This window comes from Pogona vitticeps, chromosome 3 (assembly GCF_051106095.1).
Source record: "Pogona vitticeps strain Pit_001003342236 chromosome 3, PviZW2.1, whole genome shotgun sequence".
NCBI classification, from domain to species: domain Eukaryota; kingdom Metazoa; phylum Chordata; class Lepidosauria; order Squamata; family Agamidae; genus Pogona; species Pogona vitticeps.
In genome coordinates, this window is record NC_135785.1 from 45,366,495 (window position 1) to 45,389,742 (window position 23,248).

At 40.4% G+C, this 23,248-nt stretch overlaps 1 protein-coding gene across 8 annotated transcripts in view; it reads left to right on the forward strand.

The window, feature by feature from the left end:
- Positions 1-23,248, forward strand: part of EPHB1 (EPH receptor B1) — a 436,605-nt gene that overhangs the window by 401,418 nt on the left and 11,939 nt on the right. For 4 of the 8 annotated variants that reach the window (XM_020786358.3, XM_072995856.2, XM_020786362.3 and 1 more), the window contains one exon: positions 797-2,065. The exons of 3 other annotated variants lie outside the window; for them this stretch is intronic. In XM_020786358.3, coding sequence (XP_020642017.1) covers positions 797-905 — 109 coding nt within the window. In that variant the 3' untranslated portion in view covers positions 906-2,065. Of the gene's footprint in view, positions 1-796; positions 2,066-11,627; positions 11,746-14,734; positions 14,965-15,716; positions 15,870-23,248 lie in introns of all 8 variants that reach the window. One more of the 8 variants, XM_078389291.1, reaches the window with a different exon arrangement.

Genomic DNA, 23,248 nt, shown 5'->3' on the forward strand with positions numbered 1-23,248 from the left:
AATAATTTGTCTATGTGAGTAGGTGAGGATGGCACTACAACACCCCTTCCTCCATACCTGAGTTCCACATATTGGCGGGAAAAGTCTGAGAAGGAGCTGTAACCTTATTCAAAGAACTACTAGATAGCTCAGTGGTTTAGGTCTCTGACTTCCGAACCAGACATATTCCCTGACAGGTGCTGAATTTGATAACCCATAGGATCCCTTCCAGTTCTCAAGCTTAACATATTATTATTATTATTATTATTATTATTATTATTATTATTATTATTATTATTATTATTATTATTATTATTATTATTATTATTATTAGGTGGGCACTGAGACAGAGCTGCACAGAATTGAAAGTCTCTCCCTATCAGGCATTTTAATCATGTGGAATAGGGATAAAAAATAATAGTCACTAAATTTCTCCATCTCATCATTTTTGCTATCTCAACATAACAAGACAGCCAGAGGCGAAATGTTCAAACCTCATAAGATTCTTTACCTTCAGCAGCAATACAGCAATTTATCTCCTCAAGTTAGTTGAGAAGATAGCATCTTTGAGGAAAGAAACCAACCATCCAACTTCTTTCACACTCAAATATCCGTTTGTTGTGCTTTTGGGGAAAATCCTAATTTTGAATCCTGCATATATACACCATCACATTGATGTCATTATCTTTTATCCATACTGATTGCTCAGCATTTGTTTTCTCTCGTTGCATTTAAAATTGGTCCAGATGTCTAGAAGAGAAATTCAGGGCCATGGCCTTTGCTCCATGAGCGTGATCTTGTCTCTTCTCTTTTTCAGAGATCTTCTAAGAATAGGGGTGACCTTAGCTGGACACCAAAAGAAGATCCTCAACAGTGTCCAGTCTATGAGAGTGCAGATGAGCCAGTCACCAACTGCGATGGCATGACGCTTCATGTCTTCTCACAACAATGGGGGAAAAGGAGGAGGACAGAGAAGGGTTGGATGGGGGAGGGGAGGGTACGCTGACAAGACAGTGAGATGTTTGCAAAGGTTGGTTTGTCTGAGAACTTTTGTGAGGTGCAGACAAAGAGTACATGGAACTTGTTTCTTTGTGGCAACGTCCGTTTCTCACCAACAGAAGCACACTTACTGATGCCATGGGAAACAGCATATAAATAAATATAAATATGTACAAATCATATATTTAAAAATAAAAAAACAGCAAAAGCAAACCATTGTTTGTGGGGAGGAGACCTTACATCCCACCACCAGTGAGCAGTAGTCAAGGAGCCAGTAGGGAGGAAAGAGGTGTAACCTGGAGCACCCATCTTCAGCAGCTGTATTCATTTCCTTCTTACCCTTAGTTCTCCTCCCAGAGCCCTTCCTATCTGCCCATTTCCCTCCTTTGACCATAAACTGTGGGGGATTTTCTTCCACAGTCTCTACAGCTACCTACTAGAATATCTCAAGATGTTGTTCCACAGTTACCAAAGGACTTCACTGACCACTGCATGGGGGATCCAGACCAATCCAGTTAATGTCTTCATATTGAAGAAGAGATGTACCTTCAATAGAAAAAAAAAACCTTCTTTTTTTCTTTTGCTTGCATTTTTTTGCAAAAAGAAAAAAAATCCTCATGGCAAAAAAGAGGAAAAAAAAGGTGTTCCCGCAAGTGTGTATGTATGCGTCTGTATGTTGTCAACTTAACTGTGGAGTCACTCACTGCTTGTCCATAGCAGAAAACACAACAAAGTGGGATTGACAGATGATAAATCCATCACCATCAGGGAAATTGGGAATTCAGTGGGAGATAGACGTGATACGCCTGGCTTTCTGTCCAGAGCAACTGTGCATGGAATGTGCGAAAGGAATGAACAAGGAAAGCAAATTAATTCAAAGGAGGATGGAAGCAGAAGAAGGGACTATGCAACAAGGCTTTCATGTGGAGTGGTTACAGGATGCCCAAAGACAGAGGACACCAAACAGAAGAATGCTTGGTCTTCCAGCATCCCAGTGACCTGCAGATGATGGCTCAGGAATGTTTGGTTCCATTGTATGGATGTCAGGATTTTGATATATATTGATTTTGGTTTCATAACAACAGAGGTAAGTTCCCGCACTGCTTCTGTCATTCACCCGCCCACCAACCCAATCTATTCATCCCTGAGCTATTTGCTGTCTCATTATTTCTTCAACAGTCTATCTTCTGTACAGCTCTGCTTTTTATGTGTGATTTTACAGTTAACTTAGCTATGAATGTCATTGCTCATTTAAATTGGACAACTTAAATTAGCACCTCTTTATTTACATCAGAGTGTTTTAAGAAACAACCATTGCACCTTGAGTTAATGGAGTTTGTGGAGAGTTTATGCAAATGAATGATCCCTGAGTGAAGGTTTTGCCTAGAATGTATGCACTGTAATTTTATGTTGCTACCATTTAAAGGATATAACCGGCTGATAGCTTGCAGTTCATACCAGCAGCTTAAGGGATGGGTGTAAAGGCTTAGTTTTCCAAAGCAGATCTGGAAAGGTATCTAGCTCAAAAGAGACCCAGAACATCATCTTAACTAAATTGCTGTCCTAAAACAGGATCTCCTAAATGTAAAGCATACCCTGTGGATGCCAATCTGGGGGAAAAAAAAAAGAATTTCAAGGGAAATGATCCCACTACTTTTCTAGAGAGCTTTTCCCATTGATTCATTTCTCAAATTTATTTAATTATTTGTTTATTTATTGGATTTCTATCCTGCCCATCTAGACCAAAGGTCTACTCATACAGTCAGCATGTTGACATACATGTTTAAACAAAATGTTACAAGTGGCTTTAATGCCATGAAAGAAGAAAACAAATGCATGCCGTTGTGTATGAATAGCATAGTTATGTCTACATGAAGTTTATTTCTCTTTTAAAAAATTTCAGCAGCGCCTGTCCAAACTTTTGTATAAAACTAGAGTAGCAAAATGCCTCTCAGGATCTTGAGGGGGAAATGCAGAGGTGTCCATCCAAGGTATCTGCAGGGTCAGACTGCAAAACGTACTCCTTTATGTACTCGCCTTGCCATTATTTCTATGCCACAACTGCAACCGCAAGTTTCTTGTAGGATCTGCGTTGCAGATGCATGTATATTAGATGCAGGTATGTTAGAAAAATATGTCATCATCCCCAAGTTTCTCTTTCCACTTAATAATATGCATCTCTTCTTACATCTGGGCACTGCAAAGCCTCTTTTTCACCATTAAACCTGGCAGCTGCTGTGATTGCAGCCACTCCACCCTCATTATGGAAGCTAAGAGCCTTGTTTATTTCAAATCTGAGTTGAGTAATGCTATAGAATTGAAATTAATTTTTCCCATTCTACTGCCTCGCCAGCAGACAGTTGGAATACCCCAACTCTGACATCTCTGTGCCCTCTTTCTTTGAATCATTGGGGGTATTTAACAAATAAAAAGTCTATAGTGGATTGAAAAATCTTATGCCCATATAACCAGAAGTATTCACTGGTTGGCATTAACAAAACATCTGTGGGTCAAATTCCAACCTGTATTTGCAGTTTGGAAGGTTTTTTTTTCTGTATTTAGATCTAATAACTAACATATTAAAATACCTTAAACTAAGTCAGTCTACTTAGTCCAAACAATTACCTTCTAATTTGACTGGGAACATTCTCCAAAATTTCCAGCAGAAGTCTTATCTCAACCTTGGGATCTCCAACAGGCAGACTGTTTTCTGTTGCTCAGGTCAGTTTCTTCCCTGTAAGAAAAATCTGGGGGGAAAGGGGGTAAATTTGGCTTATGAACATAGAACGTTGCCTAATACTGGGTCAGATCATTGATGTACCACTTGCCTAGCTATATATTGTCATCTGTGACTGGCAGGAGTTCTCCAAGGTTTTGAGATAGATTTTTTCTGCCTCCTGCCTGAAAGACCTGTAGTTCCTTGGTGTCTTCCATACAAATTACTAGCCAGACCCTATGCTGTTTAGTTTCCACAGTCAGACACATAATGCTTTGACTCACTTGCTTGAGATCCTGGAGTCTGTTTGCTTAGGAGGCACTTAAGTGTGTAGCCCCAGAACAGTGAGCATGCAGAACTGGGTTGAGTTGATATGTGGAAAGTGAATAAATTCTAGCCTATAACGGTGGTTGAAGTAGGTGACTGCTTTATCAATGCTGTGACCTGCTGAAAATTTGGGGCCTAGCGCCATCAGCTGGTCACTGGCAAATTACTGCAGAAAAAGATGGCGGTGGGGAGCTGGACCCAAAGGTTGCCTGATGCCACTGCCCTGCGATTGTGCTAGAAAAGTTCCCAGCGGCCCAGGCTAGAAGCAGATGTTAACAAGATGCAAAAGAATTTTGCTTTTTCAAGCAGAGCCTCCCCAGACTGGCAGAGGGAGGGGGGAAAGCCCCTTGTTTAACATCAGAAGGAAGTGCTCTTAGCTCTGTCTGATAGCCAGTTATGAATCCCGTTTGGAATATTGAGCACAAAAATCTGCATTCAAGTATGTTGTCAAACCAAATGCAACAAGCATAGAAAAGGTGTATGCTGAATATTAATCCTCTGTACCAATCCATTGACATTCACACAAGGTGGATGAAGGAGCTTTTGTGCTTGTTTCACATGGCTTTTGCTTTTATTAGTCTAACTAAATCCAAAGGTATGAAAAGCCTGACAACAGTGACTCAGGCTACAAATACGGCACTCTACCTACCTGGCAATGTTACTACCAGTTTAGCAGAGTAGGAAATGTTTCATCATAGCTCTGAAGGCTTACTTGGTATTATATGTGGAGTTTATCAGTCCTGCACAGGCCCAGCTCAATAACCATCAAAATGCCTCTAGCCATAGGAAAATATCAGTCCATTTTTATTTCAAGTCTACAGTAAGCTGGCTGTGTGCATCTGATACCATTTGCTGGATGTGGCTCTCACTAGCCTTTGGGAAGCGTAATTGCTACACCAGTTCCCAACAGAGAAGCATTTATTGTATGTCCCTAGAGGAGGTCCTTCCCTACACCATAACATTGCATTGTGAGAAGGCAAACCAGGTTTTTGTTGGCATAGCTCAGTAGTTTAGGTATCTGGCTGCAGATCCAGAGGATAGGAGTTCAATTCCCCGCTGGGCCTCCTTGACAGGGACTGGACTTGATGATACATAGAATCCCTTCCAATTCTACAGTTCTATGATAATGATGATGATGATAATCTATATATCTGAATTTTAAAAGATCAGTCATAACTACGTACAATTTGACAGGACTCTTCGGATGTTACTTATCTGTAGTGTTGTTGTACATAAGAAATGACTTGATGGCAAGTAACAGCATAACGTTACTAATTACTTTTCACGCTTATTTCTTGGACCATTTCTGCTTACTCTTCTTACATTATTTACACAAAGAAAAATTTGCTCTGCATTTGTTTTTCTCTGTTTAATCATATGGCTTATAGCTATGGCTGTGTTGGAATAAAGCATCATCACATACCCTGTAAGCAGGGAATAGGCACATATATATATGGTATCTATCTCAATTATGAAGTGGCAGAGAAAACAAGATACATTGCTAAGCTTTCTAGTGTCACAGTTATTTCATGATGTTATGTTACGTGAATTAGATTTGTATTTATTCCTGATAGGTAAAGGTAAAGGTTCCCCTTGACATTTTTAGTCCAGTCATGTCCGTGCTCATCCCATTTTCAAGCTGTAGAGCCAGCGTTTGTCTGAAGAGAGTTTCCCTTGTCACGTGGTCAGCGTGACTAGGGAATGCCATTTTACCTTCCCACCAAGGTGGTACCTATTTATCTACTCACATTTGCATGCTTTCAAACTGCTAGGTTGGTGAGGAGCTGGGACAAAGAGACGGGAGCTCACTCCGTTGCGTGGATTCGATGTTACGACAGCTGGTCTTCTGACCCTGCAGCACAGAGGCTTCTGCGGTTTAGCCCGCTGCGCCACCATGTCCCTGTAGTGTATTTATCCCTGATAGATTACACATAACATATGTTTATTCCTAATGGACAACCTGTAGATGCTTTCTTATTAGCTATGGTCTCCACTAGAGATGGGCTTGAACTGCTGGTTCATCCTTTGGACAAACAGGTATTTGGCACTTCCCAGCCCGCCTCCTCCATTGGGTACCTGTTCAGAGGCAGCACCCTGGCTTCCCTCCCCAGCATCCTATGGGAACTGCTTTTGAGTGGGCACCCACCAGAGGAGGTGGGGCTGCGAAGGACCAAACACCTCTTCTTCCAAAGGACAAACCACCATGAGCTGCCAAACAGTTTGTCCTCATCTCTAGTGCCCAATCTTCTGAGCAAATCCTATATCATACTTTGGGATCAGTTGTTGAACACTACTTTTGGCTTTTTTTCCCAAAAGGAAAAGAAGAGAGTCCCAGGATGGGTACTAGAATAGTCCCAGGATATGATCCAGTTTCCCCAATCTGTAGGGCTCTCAGAAATCCATACAATTCAGGTCTTCTGTTTCCATGTGGACAATTGAAGAAGAAATGTATGTCTGGTCAGTCTCTCTGAAGCTCTGTATCTGAAATCTTTTCTATTTTTGCTTTACCTTGGATATTTACTCGATTGAAATGTATATCCTGCTCCGTGCTGTATAAGCTAGAATCGATTCCACCACCTGAAGAGCAGCTGAAGGGAGATGTGATGAATGCAGATAGAATTGCAAGAAGTAAAGCACTCATGCAGCCTGAAGCTGAAATCAACTGAGGTGCTCCCGGGGTACAAACCTGACTTGCCAACATGGCCATGTGCACTGGCCCTAAGCTTCCTCATTATTCTGATGGGAACCCCAGAACAGTCTGTCAAAGTAAATCTGCATAGCTTCATTGTTTGGATAGTAGAATGCTACTGATGAAATTAGGACTTTTATTTCTCATCTACGCCTTCCAGAGCTGAGAATCAGAATGTTTACAGGGCAACTAAAGCTTAATTTTATTGCTGGACACTGCCCAGAGTAGTGGCATGGCCACTAGATAGGCGGCATAAAAATAATAAATAAATAAAGTGGGTGTTTTATGGTCCTTCAAGGTTTTTTTTGGGGGGGGGAGAGACTATAATCCCTTAACTCCCACAATTTCAGCTCAGCATGACTGATAAATATTTTAAAGTTAATCTAAAGAAAGATATGTTCTCCATCACTGAATTAAAGGGTGTTCTGCACCTCTTAACCAGATTGTAATGAAACCTGGCTGTGCTTTTTGTCCTCCAGACAGACAAGCAGAAATCACCTTTATATCAAGATGGGATTTTGCTATTAGTTGCTTTGTTGTACATATAGAGATGCAAGATACTTGGTGATAGGTGAATTAAATATAAGCTACCCAAATACTGTTTTGCTTCATCAGAAATTCTTTAGATGAATCAGCTATTTTCTGTTGCTAGAACCACAATAGTTACATATAAGAGTTAAAATGATTTGAAGACGGGAATCATAATGTCTGTATTTGGGCAGGACAATAGAAGACAATAGCTAAACCAAACTTTACCAAACCTGCAGGCAGGTGAAGGAATGGGGGCAGTCAGTCAAGTAGTCTCTCTCCTCCTTTCCACCCTTTCACCAATCTCAGCATCCCTTGCTGCTCAGCTAGTTTACTGTCATGTTGTTCTTGTTGCTAAATGCCAGATGAACCCACAACATGAGCACCATTTTCCTTGGCTTGATCATGGCTGATTGTCCAAATGAGTCCAGGAAGTGATGAATACCTTAGTTTACTTTAGTTCAGTTTAATTTTAATCATTTTATTCTTTGTATAGACTGCCCTATGTAACTATCTTTCCTGCCTGACAGCACTGTGGAAGTTGGATATTGAGCTGAATATGCTGGGTCAGTTTTCTGTTGAGTGCATCTTGGATGGATGCAGCTTAAGAGGGCCAGCATGACTGGACCTATGTAGACACTACTTCAAGATTTACCTGTTCAGTTTATTCAGTATTCACCTAACCAAACATATAGTCATTATTGTAGAAGAACAAAAGAAACAAAATAACTCAAATATTTTGTTCATTTCTCACTTTAAATTCCAGCTTGCCCTGTAACATTTTGGGACAAAGGGAATTCCTTGGTGGCTTACATGCCTTCTGCATTAATTAATTATATTTTTATACCATCCAACTAGTGACAAGGCCACTACTCTGGGCAACATACGAGTGACATAAGCATACAGTACCAATCAGAAAACTGACATACAGTGGGGTCTTGACTTGAGAACTTAATCCGTATTGGAAGGCTGTTCTCAAGTCAAAAAGTCTGTAGGTCAAGTCTTCATTGACCTACAGTGCATTGAAAACCGATTAATCCCGTAACAGGCCGTTTTTGCTCCGTTTTGGTTTTTTTCTGGTCTGTAAGTCAAATCTCAGTCTGCAAGTCAAACCTAAATTTTGCGGCCAGAGAAGTCTGTAACTCAAAAAGTCTGTAAGTCGAGCCGTCTGTAAGTCAAGGGTCCACTGTAAGACATCATGCAAAAAACATAATTCTCTAAAATTAGGATCATCAATACTAAAAAAAGAAACTCTGAGGAAAAAATAAATAAATACAGAATATAGTAACTTGAGCTTTCTTTGTGGCAAGAAAGGAAATGTTTGTATATACTGAAAGAGTGGGTTTGGTGCTTTCTGGAACAAAGATAATGAAATTCACAATGCCAACTGGCCCTTTTTTGTCTATTTAATGCATTGTTAATGCTACAATATTTTGGTAGCTCGGACACCAGCTGGCACTTCTTTCCTGTCTTAAAAGGTTTCTTTAAAGCTTGTGATGCTCACCTAACCCACCATCCACTCCCAGATAAATTTGGGGATACGTATATATCAGGTAGCCAAGTAATATTTACAGTATCTAACAGGTCACCACTGATGAATTTTACTGCCAAGGTTTACCCATGGTATCATTAATCATAATTATCCATGGCTACTGGCTTTGTTGGTTGTCTATTACTATTAAAAATATGGGATTTTTGTAAAACTAGCGAAGTTATTTGTAAGCTATGGTGGATACTATTTACCCCATGGGGGTGGTTAAAGCCGATACAGTGGTGCCTCACAAGACAATTTTAATTCGTTCCGTGAAAATCACTGGCTTGCAAAAAATATATATATTCGTCTTGTGAAGCATTGATCTCGGGGGGGGGATGTCTTGCGAGGCACGGTCATAGAAAAAAACTGTCTTGCAAGGCACCATAGGGATCGCTAAAACCAATCGTCTTGCGGGTTTTTCATCCCCCGAGGCAATCATCTTGCGCGGCACCACTGTATCATGTAGCTGGAGCAAAAAGGGGTAGGGAATAGTTCTCATTCGTTCTTTGGTAAGATTTTTAAAAGTTTTCATTTTTTACCATGCACAAACAGCTTGCATATGAAGAAAGGCATGTAGGTTCAACTGAAGTTCAAGGAGTTAAGTTATTGTCCTTCTGGTGAGGCATCTTTCCAGAAGAAACAAGCTCCAGGAGCTCACATATAAAATTCCTTACTGGATTCCAAATAGGGACAGCAGAAGAAAAGGAGCTAGAAGGACACTTCCATGCCATTTTTATCTGAACTAAGGTAGACAGCCTGTATTAGTTATCTGGTTTACCCCTACCCTCCCTGGATCAATGATGGCATGCCAGGTTACAATACATATAACAATTATATCCCATATCGAAAGATTGTAGGGTCAAAATCCTCTTGCATAGCTACACAGATAAGGTAATCTTTGGAAGCAAATTGCCCCAAGTTAAGAAATCATTGTAGGTATTATCAAAAGCATGCTGAATAACACAACTCAGTACATAATAAAATCTATGATTTGTTAATTTAAGGCAATTCCCCTCCAAAATTTACACTGTTTATGTTACACCAACAAAACGTGGCAAGAGAATTAGGGCTGGTGCCTCTTAATACCAGTTGATAGGGAGCCTGAGTTGGCAGATGCTATAGCCCTCATGTTCTCCTTGTGGCCTTCCTGGTGGCATCTGGTTGGCCTTCATGAGAACAGAAGACTGGACAAGAAAGGCCTTTGCTCTTAGCCAACGGGGCTCTTCTTAGCTTCTCATGTACCTCATTGAAAACTACAGAGATTTGTTTACTGCCCCCCAACCCTGCATTTCTACTCCTCAGAATAGTGATACTGTTGTGGCAGCTTTTTTCAGTCTTGCTGTCCCCATTCCTTGAGTAATGAATATACCAGCATTGATTCCTCTCCTTAGTTTCCACAGCAAAAGCCTATTCATTTCTTTTTCTGGATCTTTCTCTGCTTGCTGTTTACCAATTTATCTATTTGTCGATCTCACCTTTCCCTTTATTTCCTTTGACTGAATATGTCTTGTTCTGCCTTGTTCTCAGTCATGTCTTTAAATCTATGAAATGGTTTTCAATTGTCAGCTTCATTTCTACATTTCTATGGCAACAGCAATTCCAACTCTTCCCTCCCTCCCTCCCTCCCTCCCTCCTTCCCTCCCCACCCACCCCAACCTTGTCCATCCCTCCTCCCATCTAGTGGTTATGCTGTGAGAATACTGACAAGCTGTAAGATCAGGTAACTGGTTGCATAAAACAGCTGTGGACAAGAGGGGCAGACAGTTTGGGAAGGAGACTGAATGGCCAAGAAAGGGATGGAAAATAGGTCATGGATTGGAGCTTTTGTAGGAAAACCCTGTTGTGGAAAGGTGTTAACACACACTTTACAGAAATGGACAGATGGTGCAGTGTTTTTTAAAAGGCTGTTTGCAATTCAACCGAGTGCTCCAAAACCATAATAGCAGCTCAGGAGCACAAGGGGCACACCTGGCAGCTAGGTGCATTGTGACAGGCAGAGTGGTATATTGGGGCACTGACTAGCATGCATTAAATGTTGTTAGAGCTAACACACCTGATACCCTTCTCCATTTGGTGACAAGCATCTGCCCCTTGCAAGAGTTGCTCCCTCTTCCAGCATCCTCTGGCCAGCATGTAGCCTTCTTCAAATGTGTTTCACGGTTTCTCTGCCTTTATCTTTCTACTCCGCAATCCAGGCAAGGCCAAGCGATGGGGAGGTTACAAAGGGGCTTGCTTTCTGATAACAGTAATTCAAATGGGATGACAGAGTGCATAGCTGGTAACCGAGGGAAGTCAATTGCTTTCCTATCGGAGACAATAAATGCTGCAGTTGCTGGGAGAGGAGTCCATATGCATAGCATTATTACGCGCTTCTTTATAAATAAAGGAAATATATTTTATGCTCTTTAATGACCTTCAAATTAACAGCTTTTTGAAAGCACTTATGTATATTTAATTTGAAATGGTGCTGAAAGCCTGAGTGGTGATTGCAGTGAAAGCAGCAGGCAGCCAGTTTTTAAATAAGAGTAAACTCGGGCCATTATTTCTCAGCCTGTCAGCCTTCCCCTGGATTTAATGTACCAATTTTTAAAAGAGAAGCCCTTTTCTTTCCTCTTTTGTGCTTTAACGCACTCCAGGATCCTTCCTGTAGGCAACAGCAGCCTAAGATTGTATTTAATTGCCATACTGCATCCCCCCCACCTGCCAGTTCTGTGCTTTGTATCAGATCTTTAGAGTAACAGCTTTCAGGGATGGGTCACTCTTAGGTATACAAAGGATTAGGCTCCCCAGTGGCCTGGAGAGTGTGTGCTACTTTATGACGACTGATGTATCATTATGGGATTATTTCCTTCAAGGAGCTGTACAACCAGCCTGGTGCCTGATATCTGTGCCTACAAAAGGCTCATTGTGCTGTGCACTTTTGTGTCCTTTCGTCTTTGCTGGGTCGAGAGAGGAAGTGATCCAGAACTTCATGTAAGCAGGAACTTCTGTTTAAACTTGTACAGAGCATTTCCATTCATAGATATTTCTCACTGTGCCTGTGCAGATCTTTCCTTCCCACAGGCAAAATAGTGAAGGTCCCCCCGTGCATGAGTATCTAGATGATGACCAAAAAACCTCTGTGAAAAAGTCTAACAAGGGTGAATATAAATGCATAAAGCACAGGTATACTTTTGTGTGCATTAAATTTATATATATATTTTAAGTGCAGTTTTTTAATGAATATATGCTCAAGGAAATAAATATTCATTTTTGTGCAGCATCTCCCACAGCATATGTGTTTTCATACACTGTAAACAAACACAGTCACCAGCACTAAGCACTCAGCAGTTACTCCATGCCCTGTGAAGTCAGGGCCTGAATTATGTCAAAGTAAACAGCAAGTATAGGAAATAAATTTCTGTCAGGAGATAGACCAGCCTTAAAAGGAGATATTCCTGTCTCCTCACATGCAGTTCTTTCTGTCAGACCTCTGGGCTGGAATAAAATGATGGGATTTGGGTAGGATGTTAAATACAGACCTGAAACAAAAGATTGACTTGTAAAGCAAAGTGAAAATTATGTCTTCCATTTTGCCACTTCCCCTCTGCTGGTATTGTCTCCTGAATTCTCTTTTCTCATGCTTTCCTTCTATTTCTTTCTTCTTTTCCCTTCCCTTTTCAAACCTCAATAGAATCATAGCTAGCAGGTATCTTGGAGGATGTCTGTTCCAGTTCCCTGTTAAATGCAGGTTTCACAGTGCAGGATGCAACTGCAGTTTCCGTGACTGATGGGCATCCATTCTGCGCTGCAACATCTCCAGTAAAGGGCCACCTCCCAAGAAATCTAATCTGCTTACAAATTACTTAAACTAACATGAATCTTCTCCCAGTGTTTAAGTTTCCATCACTGGCCAAAATCCTATTGCAAACATAATGCATGAGGAAAGGTGATAATGTCACTGGCTCAGAATGTTTTCAGTAATTAAAGAGTTCTTCCTTCCATGCTGGACTTCGTATGGCTCACAAGCAATGAGACTGATTACACACAATGTTGAAGATGTATCGGGACAGAAGTAGGAAATCTTTAATTACCAAAAATCTCTCCTGGTCAGTTATATCATCACCCCGCTGCCACTGTAACAAGGATTTGGGGCATTGGGCTCTAATCCTTCCTTCTGCTCCATCTGCAACATGCAACTCTTCAGTTATTTGAAGACTATGACCATGTTTTCCCTTATCCATCTTTTCTTCAGCTCACCTCTTGTCTAGGAGTGTCTAAATGCCTTACCATATTCCAGACACACTGCAGTTTGTTTCCCATGTCCCCTCCTTCCTTCATATCCTTTACTTTAGTTAAACATCACTTCCCATAGTCTTCTTGCCTCCTCAGCTACTGCTTCCTTGGCCATCCTCCACAAATCACTATGTTTATGCTAGAGTATTTCAGTGAAACATTCAACTGGGACACTAATGCAGCCAGAGTCCAGGTCCCTGCAACCAAGGAGGCCCCAAAATGTAACTTGGAGATTGGCAGCTGAAGGTGACAGTGGCAAGCAAGCCTAGTTATTATTGATGAAATTGTTTTATAATTCTGCTTTTAAAACACATGTTCCTTTCAACAACAACACAATGATGCCTTTTGACAAATAAATGTGTTTGGTTTCCTGTAGTCATGCTGTGGTTTAAGCAGTTTATCCAACTAGGCAGGACAATATAGATACACCATGCATGAATTCTGGTGACACTGTCATTGGGAGAGTCGTATGTTAACGGTGTCCATGCATTTCAGTTACTTGGCTTCTCTGATATTACCCTTTTTGCAAAGAAAAAACAGGAGGGACAAAATGCCCCAACAAATCTATTGTTTTTTGCCACTGAAATACTTTTTGTCCCAGTCACTGTAACATATTAGGATACGAAAGCTCCAGGTATCTTTCAGTGAGCTGTAATAAAGAGAAAGAGAAGTAAAGTACTCAAGTTTAAGTAGGTTGGCTCCACTTGTTGGTGGGGAGCAATAGAAGTTTCATTGAGGTCAGGAAAGAGAAGTAGAGTATATCAGATCTAACTTTTGCCTAACCACAGCCATAATACTAATGCTAACCCTCAGGACATGGGCATTCTCACAACTCTCCCAGTACAAAGTTTTATCTTGGTGCATAAACGCTAAAACGTAGAACTGCATGTCCTCAAGCAGTTTCTTTCTGGTTTTCTTTTTAAATCAGAACTGGCACATTTCTCCTCCTCTCTTTAGCATTTCACGAATGAAGAAGCAAGCGTAAACTTGTAGTAGTGGGTTCTGGGGGGAAAATTGTTAGTTGCATGCTTCACTTTCCAACTGAAGGAATGCACATGGCCATCTAAAGGTAGATGGGTGCTGTTGGAGTAGTGCCTAAAATAGCCCAGCTGCAGCAGTGAATGAGGCAGAAAACTTTCCTATGGGCAATTTTAGTGTCATGTAATAGCTATGCAAGTTTTGCCAGGAGTAACTTGAGAAGATCACCCTTCTCTTGGAGTGTCAGTGATGGTGAATATACAGTAGATCTGTATAGGCATAGCTGATAGCCGTCTCTCTTCAAGCTGGAAGCTGATCATAGATGAGAGCACTCAAGGGTGGTTCCTTGGGAATCACAATTTTAATAGCTGATACTTCCTGGCCATTCCTCGGTGCTTTTTAAATATGAACCAAGACGGCAAACTTCTCAAGAATCCTCTGCCTCTTCACCATAGAAAGGTACTGAAACTACTGTAGTTATTTTCCCAATGCATGGGAAATGGAGAACAAAGCAGAAATTAACATTCACATTAGTTATTATTTTTAATTAGCAAAGTTCAGCAAAGGGATTGAGAGTTACCATGTCCAAATCCATCAGAAGTAGTGCTTTTATTTTTATACACACATATGGTTTATATATAGGGTCAGGAGAGCTCTTGAGTGCAATGGATAGATGCACCACTTCTCTCTCACTCTCTGTTTCCGCAAGGTACAATCCAGCAGTCTTCCCATGTTTTGGAGGAACAATGTGTATAATACAATGAACTGGCAGAGAAACTGGAGGCTGTGCTGATTCCGATGCTGCAGGAGTTTTCCAGCTGGCAGGGACAGGGAACACAGAGCATCATTTATGCATTATGATTTTGGGCAAATTACTATGATTACTGCTGCTGCTGATTTACAACTGCAAGCTACCCATTTGCAATTTGAGAATGTAAGGTAGATTTTCCCTTTGATCTGTAAATGTTTGTAATGAGTTTTAACTGCAATGTGTTCTTTTGGAAAGCCTTCAGATCTTTGGCTTCCTTTTTAAAGAATTCATTTTCAAACTGTAGCAAATGAATCTTAATACAAACCAGCTCCCTGCTCTGGGCCTATTTGTGTGTTTCAGTGGCAGGCAAATCAATTTGTAGAATGTAAAGGGCTTTGCTTTTCTGATCAGAGGTTAGCTTGTGCACTTTAGCTAGGCATTTTGCATCTGGTTCCTCTTTCAAGCTTTGAGTGAGTGAAAGAAGAAGATCTACATAAATGTTACCAATTTGCATGTTGTAATCTGATTTAGGGGCTCTCAATCACAAGATGTTGCTAGGATGGAAACTTTCCAATAACAGGTTGGCAAGCTTTCGAATTGTTTTGAAAAGAAACTAAAAACTGACCAAAAACACACACACAAAGCCCTCTTTGCAAGACTGTGTTAGAGAAAGCCTGATGTAAAAATAATTGCAAAAGGTGTTCTTTTTAAAGGGGGGGTGTAATTCCTGCCCCTACCTTGGACCATTTTTTTTGTTTGCCCAGCTGAGCAAGTGAAAACTGTCCCTCTGCTACACAACAAGGACTCCAAGCATATGAAAGAGGAAGGGGATACAGTAAGTGAGTGAAACATGAGGAGTCATGACCCTCAATGTTTTTATTTTTATTTTTGGCCATCACTTTAAGCACCTCCTGTCTTTCTGTTTCTTTGATACCACAAGGTACATCTGTCTACCTTACTACTGGATTCCAGCTGATAAGGTGTAACTTCACTCATCTTGCAGTGTAACTATAACTTACGGCTTCAAGGATATGGCTATATTAAACAGTGAAGAAAGAATATCACATGTCCTGAGGGTTAGAAAATAAATGTGGTAAGAAAATCAAATGGGGCAAGGTGGCGTTGCTATTTATGTTCTAATGTACATTAGTAGATTCAGTTCTAGATTTTGGTGTGCCATAAATGTTGGTTCCCGAGGGCAAAGTCCCTGTGGTTCCACCCTAGTGACAGCTCCAAGGAAGAGTAGAAAAGAGAGATGTTGATGGTTAACTTATAAGACAAGTGAGATGAGCTATTGATCTGAACTGTTCATATCCATATCCAAAGAAGTTTACAAAAAAGACTGTGCAATATTAGAAGGATCTGTGGCATGCCACTGAGGGCCAAGGCTATACATTACTCACATTTTGTGAAAATAACCCTGCTTCTAATGATTGAAAGTACCTTCTTCACCGGAACTCAGAAATTATTAATTACAAATAAAAAGTCATTGGTAATTATATAACCACCACTTAAAATTAGTCTTTTCCCCATTCATAGCAAATGTATAACTTACAATACAATTATAATTTAGTAGCTAAATTCAACAGTAATTTAGTAAATGAATCAGTGGGGATGAATCAGTGAAGACTCTTAGGTATGAGGACATAATCTCACAATATAACATAGCAGCTGGTCTTTAAGGTACCACAACAATTTTGTCTTCTTTATTTTTTATTTTCCTTTTGCCTGATGTGCTAGCACAGAGTAATGTAACTACCTGCCCTAAAACTACTACAATGAAGATTTGGTGAGTTACAGTGGGGGCTTGACTTGAGAACTTAATCCGTATTGGAAGGCAGTTCTCAAGTCAAAAAGTACTCAGGTCAAATCTGCATTTCCCGTAGGAATGCATTGAAAACCATTTGATCCGTATCTGCTCTTTTCCGTCCATAGAAACTAATGGGAAGCTGCTATTCTGCCTTCGACCACTAGAGGGGGATATTTTGTTTCTTTTTTTTCTTAGGTCAAGAAAGGTTCAGGGAAGGCAGGGAAAATACAGTCCAGGCAGTACCAGGCAGTCTGAAGACTCCCAATCCACTCTCTAAACGCTGGGAGGAGTGAGGAAGCAGACAGGCACCCTTTTCACTGGCCAACAGTTAACTGAAAGTTCAAATTTTGCACTTTCCCTGCCTCCCACGTGGTTTTTTTTCAGTTCTTAACTCAAATCTAAGTATGTAAATCAAGTCAATATTTTCCTATGAGAGCGGTTCTTAAGTCAAAATGTTCTTAACTCGAGCCGTTCTTAAGTCAAGACCCCACTGTAACTCCTCTGTGAGTTCCCTTGATTCAGTGGGACAATTTTAGGTGTGACTTACTACTGGATTTCAGCCACTAATGTGTAACTTTACTCACCTTGTAGTGTAACTATAACTTAAGGCTTCAAGGATATGGCCATAGTAAAAAAAGGAACAAGTAATATCACATGGTTCAAGGGCTGGCTTATGCTATATCCCATGCTGCAGTATTCTGATTTTTAATGAATAATGAAAATATATCCTTCTAGTTATTTTACCAGGAAAGTGAAGAGCTAATTTTTAAAAATTAGAACTATAATTCATTACAAGGATGGCCTGGATCTATTTGTTGCTATATGCTGTCAAGTCACCTCTGACCTATGAACGAATGATCTCTAAAATGTTCTAACCTCAGCCAATTGTAACTATAAACATAACTTTCCTATCTCTGTTCTAAATTATTTGCACTTGAGGAAAGCATGGCAGCATTTCCCTTGATATTTAGATAGGTGAGAAGGAGTTATGCTAGTTATGCAGATGTAGCACAAATGGCATAACTTTTGGAGATGAATTGCCTCAAATTAAGAAATGTACTGCCTAACCTAACTATAGATGCTATCAGTTGCACACTGAGTTGTATACCTCAGTGTGCAACTGATAAAGCCAACAATGATTTCTTAACATAGGGAAGTTGGAAAGTTACACCATCTGCATAGCTATTGAAGAGGAGTTTGGCCAATAGGATCTTACTTTCTAATTTCTCTGCCTTATCATTCATATAGAAAAAAATAATGGAATGTTAGCTAGAATCCTGTTACACAAATTTATGCTACACAAAGCTGTAATGGCATCATCAGCCACCACTGTTTGGGGGTTGGGAAATCATAGAATCATGAGGTTGGAAGGGGCCTACAAGGCCATTGAGTCCAACCCGTTGCTCAATGCAGGAATACAAATAAAAGGATATCTGCCAGGTGGTTGTCTAAATTTCTCTTGAATGCCTCCACTCACCACCTCTTGTAATTGATTCCATTGCTGTACTACTCTAAGAGTTAGGAAGTTTTTTTCTAATTTTCAACCAAAATCTGGCTTCCTGTAACTTGAGCCCATTTTGTTGCATGTCCTGCACTCGGGGATGATTGAGAACAGATCCTGCCCTTCCTCTGTATGGCAAACTTTCAAGGGTTTAAAAAGTGTTGTCATATCTATCTTCAGTCTTCTTTTCTCAAGGCTAAACATGCCCAGTTCTTTCAGCCTTTCCTCATAAGGCTTGGTTTCTATTCCCCTGATCATCCTTGTCGCTCTCCTCTGAACTTGTTCCAGTTTGTCAGCATCCTTCTTGAAGTGCAGTGTCCAGAACTGGACACAATACTCAAGATGAGGCCTAAAATAGAAGGCTCCTAGGTTCTGGTGATTCTTAGGGATTCCCTTCATCCTGGGGAAGCCTTTGGCAACCACCGAATAAGGGAGGTAGGTTTTTAAAGCCTGAAAATCACTATTGCTGTTCCTGGGACTGATGGCATCAATTTTTAGGCATTAAACAGTTCCCTTTCCCATTCTGCAGCACCCAAAGACATCCCAAGGATATAAGAGATCCTTAGGGATCCCCAGAGCCTAGGAGGAATAGGAAGCTTTTAATTGTCTCATAACAGCAATGGCTGATTATATAATCACAGTTGCACAGTCTAAAGCTGCACAACAGGATTCTGGCCAAGGGTGTACAACAGCTTGCTGGCCAGCAGTATCTCCATTTCTCTTACCATGGCATCTACAGTATGTGAGCAATGATTGCCTAGAGAGCATCCTAGAAAATTCTTTCTCAGTATGTAGTTGCAACCTGCATGCTTCTTATGTAGTGAGTAGAGCATGTAGCCAAGCTATAAATCTCATCTCCAAGTGTGAAAGATGGATTGAGAAATTAGTATCTCTGTATCATCTTTGATAAAATCACTATTTATAGTTCCTCCCATAACATTTAAATCCAGATGTGATGTTTTTAACAAACTGCAGAAACTCTGTTTTGAATACATAAGCATTTACTTCTTTTGCAATCCAGGTGTCAATGTGAGAAAGCCAATGACTAAATTAGTGGCAGAACTACAATGAGCCACCAAACCTCCCCTCCTTAGGCTGTACTCTCGCATGTTATGCCAAATTACCTCTTTTATGGCTTTACAATTTAATTCCCTCTCCCCATTCTTTAATTTTTATTTCTCACTCCCACGGGCACACTGTGTCCATAATTTTTGCTTCCATTAGAAATATTTCACCCTAGGAGTAACAGCACCAAAGTCAGCTGGGTTACACCATGAATGAATTTGTCCCTTTTCCTTTTTGATTATCCTCAGGGGTCTCATTAGGCAACAGAACCCTTGTTTTGAAGGTGGGGAGAAGGGATGAAAATGATGGTTAACATCAATGCAATTCTCCATGCTAATTAGCAATGAGTGGAACTGACAGCATGAAATACAGCCCATGCCAAGAGCTATGTTGCAGGAGGAGGAGGCCTGGAGAGTATCTTATCTAAAATGCAAATTGTGCTTTCCAAAAACTATCAAGAAGATGAGGTATGGGTACAAGACACCATCAACCCATCTTCTGACGGTTATAGCACCCCCCAAATGCTAAAAAAAACTCTTACAGCAACTTTTTAGGGACAAACTCCTATCACACAACATTGGTTCTTGTTATATTTTTGATCAGATTTCCACGCTGGGTTAAAGAAACTAATTTAGTATGAAACAGGCCAGAGATCCTTATATTTAACATTAACAGAGAGAGCCAATCGCTTACATGCCTTGCTTTGGCATATCCTCCAAAACACACATAGTGGGTTAATGCAATAGTGTGCTCTAATGAACATTTCCCTCCTCTCCCATATGCTCTGAGTTTGGAAACTGGATAATTGCCTACATATACCAAGGCCACCTGCCCATTCTGCTTGCATTCTGTATGCAGAGGAATTCATGAACCCATTCTGTTTGGGCCTTTCTCCAATATTCTTCATTTTATCAAAGCATGGGAAATACTGCTTTTTTTTAATACTATAACTTCCAGTATAAGGGAACTGTAATGCAAAAATGTAACTTTAACAAGCTCTGAGCTTTATCCTGCTTCATTGCCAATGGCTATCCTCTCCTCTGCCATTTTATTTATCTCCCCCTCCTTCTTTATTCCCCCACTTTTAAATGCTTGCATGTACTTCCAAAGACTTACTGAATTCCCAGCATATGCTGTCCTTGTCTCTTTTTTTAGCTGCTGGAAGATGCCTGTGATAAAAAAGTAGCTGTAAATGTGGTCTTATGGAAATGACGCTAAGATTATATATTTAGAATATTTTCAAATATTGATCTATTTGCAAAGGTAACACAAGCAAAAAGTACTATATCCTGGTTTTTAACTTACTAATTTGTAAATGTTTTTAAATTGCTTTTAAACTTGATTTAATTTTTTTAACATATGCTGACTTGTTTTTAAGTATGATATTGACACACACACACACACACAGAGAGAGAGTTTTTAAATTTTTTGTTTACCTATTGTGAGCCATCTTGGGTCCCCTATGGGGAGAAAGGCTGCATATAAATAATAGAAATAAATAATAATACTATATGCCCTGGCACCTAGGAAAAGAGAAGTGAGGGAGAAGGAGAATGTATTTATGACTAGTTTCATAGACTAGATATGCTACTAAGAGGTACTGATCTGAGATTAGGGCAACAAAAGTGTACTAAACATGCAATCTTATCCTTCATTTGAGATGCCTGATATCAGAGTATCTGAGGGTTCATGTGGCAACCAGCCAGATAAATCATGCCATTCAGGTAGATCTGAATGGCATTCACTTTCCTTCCTACTGGAGTGTTCCTACTCCAACACCATCACCACCTGATCCCCTCCAATTGCAAGGAATGAGAGAGAAATCCATAATATCATCTGAGCCTATAAATTTCTCCTCACATTTGAAGCCATGAGGGGGAAATCATTTCCCCCAACCTGCGTATGCTGCGTTCTCCAACTTCCCCCTTTCAAAATTATCCAGTATCAGAACAGGAAGGTGTACTTTCCATAATGGCAGAATGGATTTGAGGCTGAATCTCCTCTGAGGAAGGGAATATTTCAGCTGTCCTGTGGCCTCTGAGACATCATGCCAAGGATCAAAAGATCTCCTGTATGGAGAATTAGTGCAGGGAAATTGCCCCAGAGGGAGACCACAGCTGCGATACAAGGACATCTGCAAGCAGTATCTGAAGGCCTTAGGAATGGACCTCAACCGATGGGAAAACTTTACCTCTGAGCGTTCAGCCTGGAGGCAGGCGTTGCATCATGGCCTCTCCCAATTTGAAGAGACCCTTGTCCAGCAGGCCGAGGCAAAGAGGCAGTCCCGGAAGCAGTAAAATCAGGGAGCTGGACAGGAGACAGATTGTATTTGTCTTCAGTGTGGAAGGGATTGTCACTCTCAAATTGGCCTTCTCAGCCACACTAGATACTGTTCCAAGTCCTCCATAGAGAGCACGTTACCATCGTCTCTCAAGACTGAAGAATACCTAGTCTACTCATTTAGACATGACCAGATTGCTTTCTGGGGTGAACGTATTGATTTAGTTTCAAAGTGGGAAGAGGAAGAGGGAGGTGGGAGGGTGGGAGAGAACCTCAAAATGCATAAATGCTGTTTCATTTAAAATACAAACAAATTATACAGTGACACTTTTCGCTTGCTGGTTTCAGTCCTTGCCTTTTCAGATAGTTACAAAACTATTTGCAGCATTAAAACAGGTTGTTTAACAATCCTTGAGAAAGAATCCATTTGAAATCTATTGGAGTTGTTTAAAAACAAAACAAAATAAAGACAACCCCAAACTTATATACCTTTCGGGGAAATGTCGGTACTCAGCATTAAACATTTCATTAGGTGGTAGATCGGGGGGATGAAATCATTCTGTTACCACAAATACCTTACTTTGAAGTAGGCTCCAAACAAAAATAGTACACAGTTGTGATGAGTAACTGATTTCCAAGGGAGTAACTCACAGTGCCTCAGTTATGGAACTGAAAAGGCATGGCTCTTTTGTCATAGTCAAATTTCCAGAACTTCCTTTCTAAACGAAGCCTTCCTTTCCAGAACAAAGCTTTCAACCAATCTGTTGACCATGAATTTTTTCTGGTTGTTTTGTTTGTGTGACTGCAGTGTGGATGAAATTCTTTGTGACATCCTGCTAAGCCCAGATGCAGACTGTGTTCTATATCATGTAGAGCACAACCCTATGTATATATTTGAATGTTTAAAAACAAAACTACAGGAATGGCCATGTTGGATATAACAAAAATTCCAAAATAGTGTTGATTGGAGCGCACCCAGAATGGCTGCTAGCCTTGCTGAAAGAGGGAAAGCAATAAGAATGAACTTTCACTTTCAAAATACTGTACAAACAATTCCCTTTGAAGGTTGAAATGTTTCGCTACTCATCCAAGTAGTTTCTTCAGTCACAAGCAATCATAGGGGTTACATAGCTCCTTGGATGACTAGCGAAACGTTTCAATCTAATAAGGAAGAAGTCCAGTTGCCATGACTCAACATCCAGATAATTACTGGGAAGCAAGTCTGATTTACTCTGTGAGAATTAAGGTGTGACTAGATGGCCCAATTATCCTAGCCTGGATTAGGCTAGATCAGGCTAATCCAGGGTTGCTTTGAGTTGCAGTGTGTCATTTGGGATGACCCTTGCATCCACATGCAAAAATTGACCACACCATACCTCAAGCATTATCTCCCCTCCAAATCCCCCTCTTTTTCCTTCTCTGCATTTTGCCTAAGTTGTTTAATGATCTTGAGAAATGGGAAACTTCCTTGCTGCTCTCCTGAAGAGGAGAAGGGAGAGGAAGTTTTCCACTTCTTTTTAATTGTTGCTAATTGACACAGAACATCAGAAATGCTTTGAAATAGCTTTTTTCTTTTTAAAAAAAGTATTTCTGATGAATTATGGACAATTAAAAAGAAATGAAAATCTTCCTCTACCTTTCCCTCTGGAGGGAAGTGGTAAGGAAGTTTCCCATCTGTCAAGACTGTTAAGCAGCGTAAGCGAAGGGATAGCTGATCCCAGCAATCACACACATTGGAATCAAACTAAGTTACTTCGCTTGAAAATCACCTTATTGCCTCCCTGTGCTGCTAGGTCAAAGGGAGCTCAGTAACTAG